This window comes from Anabrus simplex, chromosome 2, assembly GCF_040414725.1.
Source record: "Anabrus simplex isolate iqAnaSimp1 chromosome 2, ASM4041472v1, whole genome shotgun sequence".
Taxonomy (NCBI): Eukaryota; Metazoa; Arthropoda; class Insecta; order Orthoptera; family Tettigoniidae; genus Anabrus; species Anabrus simplex.
In genome coordinates this window covers 1,015,302,599-1,015,321,825 of record NC_090266.1, presented here as the reverse complement: position 1 = coordinate 1,015,321,825, position 19,227 = coordinate 1,015,302,599, and the positions used below count along the sequence as shown (strand labels likewise).

The window sequence follows — 19,227 nt, the reverse complement described above, 5'->3', positions numbered from 1 at the left end:
ATTAAGGTACAGCCCCAGCATTTTCCTGATGTACAATGGGAAAACACGGAAAACCATCTTCAAGGCTGCCGACAGTGGGGTCCGAACCCACTCTCTCCCGATTACTGGATACTGGCCGCACTTAAGCGACTGAAACTATCGAGCTCGGTACATGCCGAATGACAGCGAAGATTACGTTCATGCCCTAATCAGCGAAGTATGCGCAGGGTACAAGATGAGTAACAGCGTCGTTTTACTGCTTGAATGTGGCAAACGTGGGCCTGTGTTTACGTATTAAAATATCATAAGCCTACCGATGCAAATATGTTCGAATAGTGCAGGATTCGAATCGCCGATTGCACAGTCCGTTGATTGCTACGCTAATGCCTAACCACATCCGCTACAATACATTGCTGGGAACATGTTGGTATTACGACGAGACTGGAGTACATACGCCATCCGGTTCCAACGAAGCTTAAAATCAAGAATGTAATAAAGTAAAAATGGAATCTGGTATTTGACAATGAGATGATCTGTATTTGTATATACGGTACGTCAAATGCTTAAATATATATACATCATAGGCGTATAATTTCTCTAGCTAATAATGTATTTTTAAACAACAATAATTCCTGGTTTCAAATATTTGCGGAGAACAGTGCCTGAGTCAAATTTCTTTCACCATAGACACTTTACAAGGAAATTAATTATTATTTGCAGTTCATTCACAGGAAAGGTAATGGAATATGTTTTTCATGTTACAAAAATTATTTCTCTTCAGACAACAATGTTAATTCAAAGAATATTTCAAATATTAAAAGTAAATTTGCAGAAAATTTGCATTTGATCCTTCAGTTATTATTCAACGTTGCTGCAGTGTTTTTCAAGAGCATCCAAACGAAATTCCACTTATCTTGAAAGTATATTGAATAAAATCGTAATTCGTTTCTAAACCGTTTCCTTCAAACGTTCACAGAAACGGATTTACTTAGCAACATGACGAAATGTGCAATATTGATTCATTCCTATTCATACAGTGTTCGTACAGGTATTTATTTATTTATTCACTATTAATTTCTACATGAACCATTCGTTCCTTTTTTAAATACCCACAGATTAAGTAACATTTCTTAAATTATTCCGAGTTCATCTACTTAAAAATCGAAAATTATTTTACTTTCTGCAAATGTAGAAATCTCAAGTTACAAAACATGTTGTGAAACAAGGGTATTTCATTTCTTAAGTTAACTAGAAAAATTACAATTCCGAAGTTAGAATGGCTATTATATGAATATCGTAAACTAAAATTTTGCGAATAATGAATGAATGTAAGATGAAGATGAAAAACCACAGGAAGAGAAATCTTATTTCTGGTTGAGATTGTTTCCGCAGCAAATTCATACACTTGGTGAACTTCAGAGGAAATTACACAGAAATAAATTTATTGAATTAAAACTGGAACTACATGTCATTTAAGTGATGAAAATTAAGGACGTGATGTGTAGTAACTGCGTGATAGTTATGACTCACTCCTTCATTTTTTATTTTTTTACAACTGGTTTTACGTTACACGGATACAGATAGGTCTTATGGCGACGAGGGAATAGAAAAGGGCTAGGAGCGGTAAGGATGTGACCTTGGTCTGAATTGTTGTGAAACTGCGGAACCACACGAAATCATTTACAGGACTGTCGATAGACTGGTTCGAATCCACTATATTCCGAATGTAAGCTGACAGTGACGTGATCCAATCCACGCAGCCACTCGGTTGGTATATGAACGTTTAAAGGTGTGTATAAATTACTACCGGTATAGGAAGTTTATTATTCGTTCAAATAATTTCAGGAATTCAGTACGGTTTTGTATTTCCAATGAAATTACACAAATAGTATTGTGAGTGCAATTATGCCACAGATAAGACTATAAGTTCTCGATTTTCATATGGCTATATGTTTAAATATAGAAGAATCATTCATGTATGTATGTATATCCACCCCCGTAGTGGCGTTTTTGACACGGGGTCGGGGATGCATTAAGATGAAATATATGGTATGATACGGCCTGATGCCCTTCCCGACTCCAAACTAAACTTAGGACCAGATGAGGATGAAATGAATGAGGGTGATGAAATTCGGTAAGTAGGTGGAAGGAAATGGCCGTGGACTATTAATAGCAATTGTCCGGCACTTCCTGGTAGTTCAAGTAGGATACTTCAGAAAACCATTCTCAGGACAGCAGACTTTAGGGTTCCAAATTACTCGTCTCCCGATTGCAGAGTGTGGATCCGTATTCGTAGCTGTACTCCGCTCGTTAACGATAAAGCAGTACTAATTTACACATTTCGGATATTGTTATTACATTCATCGAAAGATGTTCAAAAGTACCAAGAGCCTTAAAATCCGTTCTGATATACAGGATTTAACAATAATATTGGCCAAACGTTCAGAACACATTCATCATATGGATAAGAGGGAAATATGTTACATGGACATGGATACTGAAATGCTTCCCTGGCTTCAACTGTCTCAGGACCTGAAGCCTCTAGACTTTGATTTGTGGGGCAATTGGAAGCTTCTGTGTATCGAGCTCCGGTACAAGGTACAGTGAGTCTTCGCTCTGTATTGTTCTAAAATCGAAATAAAGCATTTCCGGAACCATAAGTGTATAACATATTTTTCTGCGTGTAAGGAATGTTTCCTGAAAGTTTGGCCGTACTTTGTTGTCGCATCCTGTATACAAGAAGTTAAACCTGAAACAAGATATTTCTCACATATGCGATTTCGTAGCTTTCAAATGTGTTGCAACTACCGACAAGACTTTTAACTGAGACGAATTTACCATTCTAGTTTCAATTATTGAATGAATCGCAGGTACTTACAATTTGATATCATTTCTTCTATGAAGATATCTGACACCTTATCCAGCTTCTAAAGTGAATTTAATAATAATAATAATAATAATAATAATAATAATAATAATAATAATAATAATAATAATAATAATATACTATTAAATGAGCAATTCTTTTATGTATGTACATGCTTTATTGAAAATGTCCCTAACGATTTGGATGAAAATCACATATTAGGTGTGTTTTAAGGTCTAGAAAACAATCTGTCAGGGCCTTATTTTCGGAAAAAAATATTTCAGACATTTAAGTGCATTTTTGCAGCCTGAAATCTATCGTGATTGTGACATGTGACATGTATCTTTTCACTAGAACGTCAGGTCAGCTAGACAGTTGCGTTTCGAGAAGTTTCAATACGTAGTAGATGATGGCGGTTTTCTCCACAACAGCTCTGACAATTCCAATGATTGCAGTAAATTTTGAGTACCAAGCAACAGATGGTGTTTTTAAAACAAACAATTATTAGCGAGTCAAGGCCAGACAGTAACCTTTCATTGTCTATCTTTTTTCATTGATGCAGTTGACTTTCGTCCTAACCCTGTTTGTAATCTAGACACACAGTCATTTAGTTGCCATATTCGCGCTGCTAAAGTAAGATGTATTCCATTAATCTCTGAAATTATCGGTGCAGATGTACCTTATAGTTTCAATGATTTACGAGAAAATAAAGAATTAGAGCAATGATTTACGAGAATAAAGAATTACGAGATACTGAAAATAGTGAGAGGAGAGAACAACGATTACAAGATCAACGGCAATGAGATTATCGGCGTGTAGCCGGTGGAACCAACAATCAATTTTTCAAATAGTACGCATTTGATTGAATTACTAGAGAGAACCATTTGATCGCATAGGTATACACTAGTGGAACTCGGCCCCCGTGGTGTAGGGGTAGTGTGCCTGCCTCTCGCCCGGAGGCCCCGGGTTCGATTCTTGGCCAGGTCAGGGATGTTTCTCCCAACCTGAGGGCTGGTTTGAGGTTCACTCAGCCTACGTGATTATAATTGAGGATCTATCTGATGGTAAACTGGCAGCCCCGGTCTCGAAAGCCCAGAATAACGGCCGAAAGGATGCGTCGTGCTGACCACAGGGCCCCTCGTAATCTGCCAGCCTTCGGGCTGAGCAGCAGTCGCTGGGCAGGCCAAAGTCCTTTCAAGGGCGTTAAGTGCCGTGGTTTTTTCGGTTTGGTTTGGTAAAGGCCCTACACTAGGGGCGTGGACTGTTCGAACGTAAAACGGGTAACGAAGACGGAGCAAGATGTGCCTCTTTGCATATGCAACCACTATCACGCATGAGTGGAGCGTGTAATCTAAACTGTCCGAGTTTGACCAAATTATTCGTTCGACGGGTCATGTTCGAAGCGAAGTTGGCTGAATAGGGAGGATAACCTTACTTACTTTGCTGACCTTGCAAGCACTGTAGTTCATGCAGAAAGAGTAAGCTCTTTTATACAAAGAGCAAAGGGCGGGAATTTTCAGGTATGAATGGAAGATGGAATGGTTGAGTTAACCATTAGTTTTGAACTCAAGTTTACCGTGCCACGTGAATTGACGGTCAGTGTTATGACCAAAATTCAAAACAGTGAATATAAACTAATCAAGAGAAATGGGCTCAATTTTGATGTTTGGAAGACGTTTATGCCTGTTTTCACTGCAGACAGTCAGTAGACAGGGTTATGTATCCTGTCAAACGTGCAGCGACACATAAATTCCGTACAATTAATTTAACAAACCACGTTTGCAAATTTAATGATAGGGATCCTCGCGAAGCATTCCAAAGCAAACCATAACTAGCGTGTTTGTTTTCGTGTGTTCCAAAGATTTCCGACCGTTGGACGTTGTTGCCGGAGAAAGCCTTAAAGAACCTGCTAACATCGGCGCTAACTTTGGCAATGTAACTACTGATGATGTGTTACACATCCTTCCACCATTAGTCGAAATAAGAACGGTCGGGTGGGGAATATCTCTACCCGTGATTGAGACAGCGCGAGAAGGAGCGAGTATCACAGGGCAGGGTCGAACGAACATAACTCGCCTCGCTTTTGAGAAGCAAAGCTCGGCTGTCGGTATGGTCGACAAATATGAACCGTTTTGCATGACAGTAATATACACCATAATGAGAGATATAGAAGGGGAAGTAAATGCACAAGCTACAACGCAAGAAATACCACCATAATAGTCTAAATTTTTATTTAGAATGCCGGAGCAGTCTGATCACAAATGTTTAATACACCCTCTTGTAATGAGCTTTGTGTGGTGTTTACAATTAATGTTGAACAGAGCTTTCGTGATACTGGAATGATAGTACATCAGCTTAATAAAAACTTTTCCCATTTGATGATTATTAATAAATGCGTCGCAAACGCATTTACCCGTTACACAGCAGATATCATCATAATATTTGAAACTGCATACAAGTTGTGCTAGCCATCATCATCCTACTCCTCATGATACGGCACAATACAGGCTTCCGTTTCAACCTGAGCTCGTTAAATACCTATTGGAGGCAGTAACTACAAGGGAGGTTGATTTACGACCAATTCCATTCAACGTACTTAATTTCGGTGGATTACTATGTAAACAGTACTTACTGGATACGTACACCTGTAGAACGTGACCGTATTCAACAGATACATTAATCAAAATAAGATTATCGCGGGAAAATACACGGGAAAACCGCGTTTCATTAATTACGGTAAATAGCAGGAAAAATAATACCACAGCTGGTGAACATATTTACGTTCTTCGTTTACTAGTTCAAGTCGATATTACATGGAGAATTTTGAAAATGTGATGGCTATCGTTCGACAGCTTGGATCCCCTGATTATTTGTCACAGTGACGTCAAATTCTAACTGGCTGGAATTAAGATAAATGTTGCGAAATTCTTCAGAAGACCTTAGGACTGCTCCCACAAAATCGTCCTGTTATCGTAGCAGGGAATGCTAAGGTTGTACTTCGATCAAATAGTAGAAGATTTTGACAAATGTTAGATCTTTGAAAAGGTCTCCGCTTTTTTATAGTATATGATTACGAAAGGGAAATCTCGGCATATGCGCTTGCATGTGAATACGACTACAGATGAAATGACTCACAGATGAAATGACTCGTCATCCAGGGAATATGTATTACTTGATTTCAGCTGAAGTACCTGGCAGCAACGATTCACATTTACAAAAACAGGTACACACATGGATGATTCACAATCCATCAGGATAGTTAAATCCAAATGTGACGTGTATGATCAAAAATGGACAAACAAAATGTCGATTCTACTTCCTAAATCTTTTCAGGAAGAAACATCCTTAGTAGACGGCGGGAAACCAAGTTATCGACTTCGCTACAGTACATAGTTGGACCTTCCAAGTTACGAATTTCCACATGAATATGATCTCAAGGGCTTAACTAGCCGTCGAATTAAAAGGGACAATCGCCATATAGTCCAGTACGTTGCATATTTATTGGAAAAGGTCAATTGTATTATCGCTGAGTATCTGGGGAGCAGACTTGCTTTGAAATACCTTAGAAATACGTATGCAAGGGACCTCACTCTGCATCGATTAAAATTGTTGAAGAACAAAGAACGGTTATTTAGAATGACATACTATGAGGACATTGATGATTACCAGAGTGAAATAAATCAGGATATTCTAAGCGCCGACAACACAGCAGCACTGGGAGAGATAATGTATGAGTGTCACTTCACCAGAAGCGTTTTCCTAATTATTTCCTTTTGAAATTAAAATGAAAAGTTACTGCGTTCCTCACTTCAACATACATTCGAAACTTACACCAGTCATAAGAAGATTTTGCCGAAATCGGCCCAAAAGGTTCAACATTAGATGCTTTATTCAGATACAATACAAGATAACGAACAACAAGAATAAATCATTCGATTGAATGGATGTTACTGGCAGATGCCTGAATATTTCAGATTGGTCGGATGATCGGGTGAATGGGTGCAAAGAGTTCATCAGCTGCAAGTTTTCTGCCGGATTCTCAGTATAAATTACATTGCGCAACCGAAAATATACAACTTGTAATTGTTGCATAATCTTGTCAAAGAAGTACCAAATTTTGAAGATCTTCGAACTGTAAATGACATCCGAAATGCGACATAAACAAGCCCAATATGCTCATGGTCTAGCCTAAAACTGTCTACAAACGGTAGTAGGATTAAGAGAATCTGCTTATTCCCAAACGACCACAGAAATGCGAAGCATTTTCATACTGATAATGATCTCTGCATCTCCGAAAAAAAAAACATTTAAAGTAAACTTGGCAGAGTATTTTATACATACACCTTGGCGAAATAGACAATCTACAGGAGACGAAATTAAGTGCGTTTATCATATTATTGCCTGTAAATTAAGCACCGAAGCAACGGAAAGCGGAAATTACCAACACTGGGTACAATCTTTTGGGTCTGAGGATAATGATAATAACGAGAAAGAAAGAAATCAGGACATTCTAAATGCCGGCGAGTCAGAGGCACAAGAAGAGCAAATGTGTGGGATTCTTAGAGAGAAACAAATAGAAATCGTCAACACCTCAAGCAGTAAGAAATGCAAATGATAAAAATGCTTTTTCATTGATGGGCCAGATGATACTGAGAAAACTCTCTACCACGTGCTTATTGGAAGACATCGCAACGTAAAATGTTGGCATTTACTGATATTGCTTCCATACTATTGCATAATGATCGTACTGTACTTCTCATAAAACCTTTGGACACAAATTACCTCTAACACCATAGTCAGCTTTTTGTATCAAACCAGGAAATTAGCAGAAACATATTTTTTACGGGCGAAAATCCGGTGTTTCCAAAATACGGATCGAATAACATGATTAAACACTTATGATGCATTGGAAATCTGGATCTCCCTTTTTAGTGGCAAAGTCATGGTACTGGGAGGAGATTTTCTTATATTAATTCTTGTACAGCAACGAAAACATATTAATAAATAATTAGATTTTTCCACTGAAATATATTCATTATAAACACTGTTCCGGAGGTTTACACATTCGTTAAACGTGCATGTTGATTCGGAGCAGAACTGCCTAATCTAAAATGCCCTCAGCGACATTATACAATAAGTCTTATAAATTTGGGCTGTGGAAAAATATGACCATTGAACAGATTTCCACTCAGGCATTGGCAGCAAGCAGATCTTTCTTCAGTCGTACTGACAATGGAGCGCCTAGTTGAATAAATGGTGAAGCACTGTGTTCAGAGGAGAGAGTATATTTGTTTACAAGATACTGATATGAATTTGCTTGTTCGTCACTGACTAGGTGAACGACATCGTTCCACATTTTATACGACAAAGACGCAATGGACAAACGCCTAAAATCATTACATGGATAGTCATAGCCTACAGTGTACCTTCACCTGTGATGTTTACATATGTTACATTACTATGTACGGTGAGTACAAAATATCGAGCATCTCTTGATTTTACTGTTCGTGACATAACGGAGGTATGCTATTCCTACATAATATTGCCCGCCCTCATAAATAACGTGCAAGGCAATGCACTCTCCAAAGTGATCATCAAATATTCTGGCGAATATGATCACGGACTTATTCTCTGTTGACCATTGTCTGGATTGGATGTCCTCTGTTCGGTTCTTCGATGTGGCGTCAACTCATACCCTACGAATGGAATTCCATTCAGTAGAACTACTGTATATCCCTCACACCTGATATAATTTTCGAATGAATTTTAGCCTGTGTAGCTTCTAGAGCAAGGTGCGTGGAGTACTAATACCGTCGTTCGATATACCAAGAATTTTTTGTAATTTCTATACCACCTACAGAGTAGTGTGTATGGATAGAGTAGGAAGTAAGTGAGGCGTTCACTCCTTTTCCATTAGTAAATTAAATCGTCAGAGTACGAAGTAATTCTAGAGAATAATTAATCCCTGAACCAAGAGGATGATAGATCTAATTGGGAATACTTACCTGATATTCCAAGTCGCAGCAAGCAACTCTGTATTAGACTTCTAAAATCTTGGTTGATTTCACAATATTATGAAACAGAAAGGAACTTAAATATTGTCGTTTAAAGTAATAGCTAAATTAAAATTTAATTATCTCTAGTATATGGATTCTACAAAAATAAAGCTGATTTGAACATTTTCATTAATCCTCGACTATTTGTCTTTCATGAAAAACAAAGTTATCCACGTTAATGGACTGTAAATACGGAAAAAATGTATGATAGGAATGCTTTGGGTACCCTACAGACACGAAACATTACGGCCAAATAGCATGTTGTTGTATTTACCTCTGTGCGAACATCTCTCTCAATCCTGAGTGTTTTCCAGTAGCTACAGTCAAAGGGGCCAGTGGGAAGAGCTCTATTTCCTTAAGTCCACATTTTTCACGCTCTGTGTATGTATCACTAATTTCCTTATAACCCTGAACTCTATCCACCTGAAAAGCGTACATTCCTTGTCGCACTCCTTGCATACCAACTGACACATTGTGGAACACTTTCTCTCCGAATGGGGCCACCTTTTGTAAGTAGAAGTGGCGAGTCTCCGTGTCAGTACTTTCCTGCAACATAACGAAATTTGATCGTGAGATACATTGGTAGCGATTGATATAATTTACGATGTACGGTAAATGAGAAACTCATGCCTCTCATTTAGTGGATTGTGGGAGGTGGGCGTAAAGTTAACCAAGCAACAGTTTTGAGAAGTTTGCAGGAAATCTCGGGTTGACCTTTGAAGAACTGTTCCAATTACTTGAGCCTTGCCGCAATTCGAGATGTATATAAGTATATTTTCTAATAGTCCCTATGAATTGCACACGTCCAAGCCTGAGTACCTACCTGCATTAATCTCAGGGGTGTTACGGTTCGTGATATGGCGCTATCAAACAAGCAAGAACATAAAATAAAAACAAACAATGAAGCTACGGAATCTCCAAATTACATATGGCCGTCAAGAAATTAGTACTACAGGGTTGAACGGAGCACGCAAATTATTAACTTTAAGGCCCACCATAAAGAAACCTATAATTATACTAAGACGGATCACAAGGGATACTAGGAAGGCTCCCTCCTAGATAAAGGCGGCGGATATTTAAACCGTCACCAAGGGTTTACTATTCAAAATAAAAAGGACTTGGAACTATTTCTTTGCAAAAGCTTAAGGATCATTTTATTTAAAGATAAACTGGAACATACACAAAATTTGTTAATCCTTATTTGCCCCTTTTTTGGAAAATAATTCCTGAAAATTTACATAAGTAGTTTCGACACTCTAAATATTTACTTGCCTCTTGTTTTTGCAAATAATTCCTAAAATGATACATAAATAAATTCGACACTGTAGATCATCCATCCACTTGGGTGGTTGAACCATTGTTTGCCGAGGAATGGAACCACGACCCATGTGATATTACCGCGGCAATGTGTAGTCTAGACCCTTACCTGTTGGAAAGGTGAGTGCTAGCTCATAATATATCGTCGCCTTCACCTTTCCCGAGAGGAGACCAACCCGAGATTTTACAATACCTTCCCGGGTTCCCATTCAAGGTATGCTAATGTGAACGGAAGGATAACGACAAAGGGACACTAACCTAAACATCCAGATGTAGGGATATGCCGTCAATATTATCATAAACATAGCTTACTATTTAGAAAATCTTGACATTATTACGTCATTTCGCCAGCTGACTTCCCAATTCACTGTCAACATATCATCCGGACTAATCCATAATGAAAATAATTTATTTTATTATTATTATTATTTTTATTATTATTATTATTATTATTATTATTATTATTATTATTATTATTATTATCATTGGGGATCATTAGTATCTTAACCCGCAATCATAATTGATTTAGTATTTTGATTTCATTTTTCACCATTATTATTATTCTCAGAAATAATCCGGTAAGTTGTTATTGTTATGCTACTTCAAATTATTATTCTCAATAATTATCAAAATTTCACAGCCGTTATCTATTATTATTATTAATCTATATCCGTCACGGTTCCGATCCTGTTTGGCACTAAGCGATCAGTTAATTCACGATTTACTTGGAATATCATTATTTTATTATTATTATATATATAAATCGCTGGGGCCATCAAGAAGCACGTTAAGTCTTGTTGCATTTGACACTGAACTTGGCCTTCTTTAGAGCCCAAATTTCCCTCATTCTTTGTGAGTGGGCCTGCTTACGCTCCTCTGTCCAAGGGGCACCGTGTCTTCTCTTCGGTTGCTCGTCTCGGTTTAGCCCGTTCGTCAATATTTTCTTGTGGAAGAGATCTCTGTTAAGGGCGTCTTCAGCTGAGTTATGTAGCATTTGCAGGTCTTCTTTGGTATTTGTAAACCAGGGAATTGTGGTTTTGGGGTTTGAATTAAAAAGTGAAAGACTTCTTTAGTTAACTTTCTTCCGTCCATTCTTTTCAGATGACCGTAAAATCGTGCCCGTCTTTTTCTGATTGTGTCGGTAATTTTCTCTATTTTGATGTAGACTTCCTTGTTGGATCTCTTTTGATGGATTCCATTTCTGTACTTTGATCCCAAGATTCTTCTCACAATTTTGCGTTCTCTTTTCTCCAGTTCTTCAAGGAGTCCTTTGTTGGCATTTAGAGACAGGGTTTTGGCTGCATATAGAACTACTGGCTACAGAACTGTTTCATAGTGACGTATCTTGGTGTTTTGGGAAAGGCATTTCTTGTTGTAGATTGTGCGGGATGTTTGGTAGGCTATTTCCAGTTTGCGTACTCGCTCCTGAAGTGCTTCTTTGTCCAGTCCATTTTTCATGATGATCTAACCCAGGTATTTAATTTGTCTACTCGGGTGATGTACCCGTATTTTGTATGGAGTTTTGGTGGAGCCTCTTTGATGTTAGTCATTACTTCTGTTTTCTCAAACGATATCTGCAAACCAGTTTGTTCGGCAATTTCCTTTAACATTTCAACTTGAGCTCTAGCGGTTTCTATGTCGTTTGAGAGAACAGCAATATCATCGGCAAATGCTAAGCAGTCTGTTGCGATCCCCTTGGATTTGGTTCCTATTCTCAATGGACTGTAGTTGGTTTCCTGTAATCTCACCCGCCAGGTTCTGATGATATTTTCAAGAACACAGTTGAAGAGTATCGGGGATAGCCCATCACCTTGTCGGACTCCTGTTTTGATGTCAAAGGAATGCGAGAGACATCCGTGGAACTTCACCCTGGATTTTGTATCGGTCAGGGTGGCTCTAATTAATGCCAGCAGTTTCCAATCAACTCCAAATTCATTTAAGATGTTTAGCAGGACTTCCCGGTCAATGGAGTCGTACGCTTTCTTAAAGTCCACAAAGACAGACACATATTGCTTGGACCTTAGTGTACAATATCGGATGATCGTTTTTAGATTTTGGATCTGTTCAGCTGTTGAGCGACCTTTTCTGAACCCTCCTTGGTATTCACCTATTTGATATTCTACTTGTGCTTCCAAACGCTCCAGGATGGCAAGTGATAGAATTTTGTAAGTCAGTTGTAGCAAAGATATTCCTCTGTAGTTGTTGATGTTCTTCATGCTGCCTGTTTTGTGTAGTGGATGGATCAAAGCTATTTTCCAGTCTTCGGGTAGGGTCTCCTTGTTCCAAATTTCTTCTATTTGTTTTTGCAAGATATCAAGTGATTCCCCTGGGGCATATTTCCATAGTTCTGCTACTACTGAGTCTTCACCGGGCGCTTTGTTATTTTTGAGACGGGCAATGTGGCGATTGATTTCATCTCTGTCGGGTGGTCTGGAATCTGGGTACCTGAGTAAGGGTTCCTTGGTCTCAATGGCGCTTTGCGGTTTAGAGCAATTAAGTAAATTCTTGAAGTAATCTGCCAGAATGCTGCAATTTTCTTCATTTGACGTTGCCAGTGTGCCGTCTTTTCGCTCAAAGCATAGAGATGGTGGTTTATTGCCAGTGAGTTTGCGTTTGAAGGCTCTGTAGTACTCTCTGCCTTCATTCTTCCTAAAGTTTTGTTCTATCTTTTCAATGAGAGATTTTCCGTATTTACGTTTCTCGGTTCTGAACACCATAGCTGGTTGGGCACGTTGGGTTTTGTAGGTTTCCCAATCATTTTCTGATTTCGTATAGTAGTACTATTTCCATGCACTGTGTCTTTCTTGGAGGACTGATTCGCAGGTACCATTCCACCAGGCATGCTTTTTGCTTCTCTTGATTTCTGCAACGTCTTTGGCGGCCTCAACAAGGAGATTTTTGGCGTTGTTAAAGTCACAGTCATTTGGTCTAGCCTTCTCCTGGAACTTCTCGAACCTTTGCTGAAGTTTATCATTGTCGAAGCGTGTGATCTGTTTGGTTGTCTTCCTTGTGTTTGCAGGAATTGGTTTGAATTTGATAAGAGACATATAATGATCTGAGGCCACATTGATGCCTTTCTTTACCTTGACATTCATAATCTCATGGCTGTTTCTCCTGGAGATTGCAACGTGATCAATATGGAACTCTCCGAGAGCTTGGACGGGAGAACGCCAAGTCATTTGCTTTCTGGGTAGATGGCTAAAGTGGGTCGACATGACCTGCAGGTTGTGATTTTCGCAAATGGACACCAGTCTTTTGCCGTTGAGATTCGTTCTTTTGTGAGCAGGGTAATTTCCTATAACTTTCTTGTACTTCTGTTCACGACCTAGTTGGGCATTGCAGTCACCCAAAAGAAGCTTGACATGGTGTTTGGTGATTTTGTTTAATTTTTCATCCAATAGGTCCCAGAAATTATCAACTTCGTCTGGATCAGACTTGTTCTTATCGTTTGTAGGAGCATGTGCGTTAACTAGGGCGTAGGTTTTGTTCGCGCATTTAATTGTGAGTATAGACAATCTGTCATTCACAGGTTCGAAATTTGCAACCGATTTAAGGATCTTGGTTCTCACAGCAAACGCGGTTCCAAGCATCACAGCTCCATTGAGGATTCCTCTTTGCGCTTTGCTCTTGAAAAATCAGTAGCCTTCAGATTCAAAAATCTCTTCATCTGGGTACCTTGTTTCCTGTAGGGCCATTATGGATATCTGATTTTCATGAAGAGCTTTGGCGAGGGTTTTCAGCTTGCCAGTTTGTGTAAGTGAATTTATGTTGGAAGTTGCTAGAAAGGTTTTAGATTTTGGTCTGAGTTTTTGACTCTTCGGGGTACACCGAGACGCTCCGACTCGCCTCTTGCATGATGTCGAGTCTCCCCCAGACTCCGAACGAGACTCGTGCGCCGTGGCATCCACGACGAGGGATTTATCCGAAGATTTACCCCCTGGGGTATGTTTCTTGAAATGTTGTGCCATCATGCTTTTTGACTTGACTTTGCTTTGGACGGGTACCCATCCTTTTACAACTAGGGTTGTTAGCCCTAGAGGTTGCCTCAAGATGTTTTCTGGCTTCTGGTCATTTACCAGTCTTCGCCGTAACCCTGGCAAGGAACCAGTTTTTTTTCACGGTGGTATTTTATTTCCCTACTACCCTCTGACTCAGCTGGCGGCAGAGCCAGCGAGCTTCCCCAATTCCAATGGGACGCGCCCGATGGAGGTAACCGGTAAATCCCCGCACGGGTATTGTTATTATTATTATTATTATTATTATTATTATTATTATTATTATTATTATTATTATTATTATTATTATTATTATTATTATTATATTTAAAATTATAATTCCCAATCTTCTTAATTTAATCACACATTTAAATCCCACATGAACAACCATGATCCGATTTTACATCTGTCGGGACATAATAACTGTACTCGAACTGCAACCTTACTTTATTTCGTACTGTCATTAATTTATGGGAAATGTTAGGCCCCCTTGAACAACAAGCAAGCAATTTCTGGGACACACGGTCTCTCAAGACAAATCACAAATACCCTGGCACCTCGCGGCTGGCAATCTCCATCCAGTCCCTGCGAAGACTAACTTATTCCTTCCTTCTCATTTGAAGTCCATTTATTCCACAGGAACTCTTCAAATCATTTTATTCATTAATCCTCGGTGCGTGAACTCTTCTGCCACTCATGACACCGGAATTGGCATATAGTGTCAACATATGCCTTTGGATTCATCTATTCCATAATCAAGATCAGTACGACTCAATTATATCTCATGCCGAATATTTGTCCCGCACGATTTCCAAAATTGAAAATGGGTTTCACACACACTGGGCCTTCAACATAGCCTGACCACCATATCCTAGTGCCTCTATCGCTTCTAAATAAATTATTTTCATTGTAACTGAGTCCAAAAACATTAAATCAACAAATAAGATTAAATCCCATGTACTGCCTGAATTAAAAAAGCTTCCACGTACCACATGCTTTTTTCACGTTTAATTTACTTTGAAATTATTCTGTAACTTCGGCCTGTGCTTTATTCACAAAGTATTATTATTATTAAACATTAATTTAGACATAAGCCGTGACCTTTTATCTCTTCGATACTTCTAATGATATTATTGATGTCTACTGGCGAAAATTTCACGGCACACATAATCATTGATATTATATTCAAAACAATCGGACATCATTCCAGTCCCACAATACTGAAATTAACTGGCAACCCTCTACCTCTGGATAATAGTACAACATGCCTTAATATCTATAACATTTACGAGAAACTGACCTAAGTCAGACAAACACATCTGGAGCACTTATAACATGAATCTTATTTATCTTTTAAGTGAATCATGCTCCCTCATAATTCATAATGAATACATCAAGCACTTGAAAAATACAAAACCAAGCCTAATCTACTCTACTACAAGAATAAAAAGAGTGCTTGACACAATTATTTGCATATCAATTTGTCCCTTTGTCTATCTACGTGTATTATACGAGCCATGAAACAGCTCACTTGACGTTCGAGTTACCATATTAAATGATATGATTTTCCCCCGCTAACACTATTCTACATAAATGAATTGCGATTGGTACTCATTTCTGCTATGGTTTGCTATGCAGGACGAAGAGTCTCATGGCCCTTTACGGCTTAGCCCTGCATCCCGGTAGCTTTCATGTCAGCTTGAAGTAGTAATCCAGTGCACTTTGGAAGCATACAAATTTTTTACTTATTAAACATTTAACATTTTGACAATTTACACTTCTGTACTTCTATCTGACCCGCTTAATTTACACATTCATTTTCATTCTTCACGGCACTTTAGGAACCGGTGACATATCTCGATCAACTTATCGGCCCGGCGCGCACTCGTTGTCCGAACGTGGCACTTCAGTAATATCCACGTCCGCGCGACCGACCAAGTATCTCCCGTATCAGAAAGTCTACAGGCGAAACTTTATTTTTCCTGAATCGTCTTTCCTCGATGCTAACACAGTAAATTTTACTTCAATCACTTTTACAAATATTTGTAATTGTTGGCTAGGTGCCGGTAGGCAATTACTGCTGGTAACGATACATTTATGGAAGTTCCCCTGTCATAAAGACGTAGTAACAGCTTCGAACAACATTTTACAGAGTGCCTGGTGACATGTACTGACGTAGCAACGGCTAGAATAGATTTCACAGAGTAGTTTACACGTGCTGACGTAGTCACGGTTCTAATAACTTTCAGAGAGTGTGTCTTATCAGTCGCCCGAACCGGTATTTATGTGAGTAACATCCCCTCTCCGTGTTCACGAGAGGTCACGTGAGAGCAAGCAATTCCAATTTCCCCATTCGACTATATGCAGACCTCACGGTGCTTCGAACTTGTGGTTCATCTGTGTGATCATACACTGCTGGCCTCTGTGTGAAATCTCAACTCATTTATATCGCTAATGATTAATATAATTACTATTTTAGCTCCTGTAGTTTTGGCGGGCATTTTCGCGCCATTATCCGCGTGCATTGCTTTAAACCAATCGGAGAACCACGAGAACCAAACATCAAGCGTATGAGTGCATTAGCAAATAGTTGTCTAGTAGTACTTCATCTTAAAACTATAAACACCACCACCCTTTTTGTTACAACGAAAAGAAGCTTAACACAATGATTTCAATATCCAAAACCTGAGGATTACGACAGTGGGTTTGACAAGAAAGATATTGTCGTCAAGATAGCGACGGACTCCACAATGTACGCCTGAAAGGTAGGAAAGGAAGGAAGGAAGGAAGGAAGGAAGGAAGGAAGGACGAGGGGAACATTTGAAGAAACCCTAACAAACCTCACTTCCCCTTTACTGTCTGTTAGAAGTGTATAATCACCGGAGAATGTACACCAACTCTTGACCTCCTTGACAGAAGTGAAAGAGAATACTCCCCGGCAAAAAAAAAAAAAAAAAAAAAAAAAAAAAAAAAAAAAAAAAAAAAAAAAAAAAAAAATTGGAATGCAGTAGCGATTAAAACTCATTTGATCAAACTTTGATATTGCAGTGGAACAGGTGTAAATATAATATAAATAAATTTCAACTGAATGGTGGTACTGGATGTGGAAGCTTGCCGTAAATAAAGTTCTACAGCAACATCTTCTCAAAGAAAACAACATAATTCAGGAGATGAAAATGAACGTGGACTTTTGCAGGATATTGATGACTTTGTGTAAATAAAAGTATCTTCGAGCAATGAAGAGAGGCAGATAATACTGTCGAACATATTGAGTGTTATGCTTTGGGTTTCGTTCGGTTATCAGTTCAGGAATGGCCAGAAAATATTCATAATTCCTATGATGTAGAAGATTGTTCTTACACTGTCTATGTGAAAGCGGCGAGGTGTTTCATAATATATCAAATTTGACTGAAATTATTTTGATTTATGTCAATTTTAAAGGAAGATAGCGCATTTAAAAATATAACAGGGAGTAAATAAACGGTCTTCCAGATGAATATTCATTCTAAAATAAAACGAATGCCTCTAATTTTTACTTACATTTCCAGGGCGAAACCTTTAATTTAGGCACAGTTCAGAAAGGCCCTTTCCCGTTAAGCTGTTCCAAGAGAATTCTGGGCCATGAAAAGTAACTTATTTGAAGAAAATTGCGTGGTTACTTTAAGCTGTAAATTTTCCAGAAGTATTTTACAATAGGCCGTGGTATCTGTGCTAAATACCGTGATATGTTTATAAACGTGACTAGGATATCTTTGGAAATGGACTACACAGACTTTGTGAATATTTCACCATACGATGTGGATTAAACAAACACATGCGTAAAAGAAGTAAGATGATGGTCAGTGATATCAAATTAATGACTAACCAATAAAAACTTCCAACATCATAGTTCTGCTGATTCAGTGTATAATAAAACACTGCATACATAAAAAAATAAAATAGTATCCATGTTCCACCGCAATTATTGGTACTAAGGAACCGCAGTCCCAATTACCCACACTTTCAATACATGTGATTTTCAACGAAAGGTGTAACCGTTACTCCAACACTTTGAGATATGCTGCACAGGAGACGATGAGATAGAATTAGTTACAGAAAGGTAACCAAATATTAATAAAATAATAATGTTGGAATGTGTACACTTCAAATTAGTACGATCCCTGTGAACATCACCAACATGATAATGGAGTAACTCCTGATTCCTAGCTTTTGTATTATCATAAATATGACCAAGTTATTCAATTGGAGAAAATTACATTTCTGGCCGGAGTTTAGGGATTAACTTGAGACTCGATGGTTCCTCGTACACAAGAAAACATGTCCACTCACCTTAAGATACACCCGATTGTAGATTACATCTTGGAGACCAAGTTTGATGGGACTATTGACGAGGTCGGTTATGGTTTTAATAGCGTTGCTAGGTGTTTGCAATAGGGCTACAATGTTCGCCGAATAAGAAGTGAAGAGGAATAGTGAAGCTAGTGATATGATGAACATCGTAATTCTTGCTGAAATTGAAGTCGGAGTCATGTAAGCACCTGGAAAAAACATTTAAAATGTATAAATCTCTTGAAAAAGATATCAAATCATACAAAATATGACAGTGTACCATGTATAATTTCTGATTAATTGTTTCGTATAAAATTACAGTTAGAGCACACCGGTATACGACAGAAATGGAGGTTGAGAGTCTTAGCATTGAATTTAAATTCCATTGCTTTAGGGATTATTAGTAAAATAAAATGGGGTATGGCTTCTAGTGCCGGGAGTGTCCGAGGACAAGTTCGGCTCGCCACATGCAGGTCCTTTGATTAGACATCCGTAAGTGACCTGCGCGTCGTGATGTGGATGAAATGATGATGAAGACGACAAAGCACCCAGCCCCGGGGACAGTGGAATTAACCAAATATAGTTAAAATCCCCGACCCTGCCAGGAATCGAACCGGGGACCCCTGTAGCCAAAGGCCAGCACCCTAACCGTTTAGCCATGGAGCCCGACAGGGGCTATTAGTGA

At 38.7% G+C, this 19,227-nt stretch overlaps 1 protein-coding gene across 1 annotated transcript in view; it reads right to left on the bottom strand.

Moving 5' to 3' along the window:
• LOC136863762 (ionotropic receptor 75a) overlaps positions 1-19,227 on the bottom strand; it is a 72,573-nt gene that overhangs the window by 10,665 nt on the left and 42,681 nt on the right. Inside the window, exons 4-5 of the mRNA XM_068226075.1 lie at positions 18,543-18,751; positions 9,176-9,447 (exon numbers count right to left, since the gene is read on the bottom strand). Of these exons, the coding sequence (XP_068082176.1) occupies positions 9,176-9,447; positions 18,543-18,751 (481 nt within the window). The remainder of the gene's footprint in view (positions 1-9,175; positions 9,448-18,542; positions 18,752-19,227) is intronic.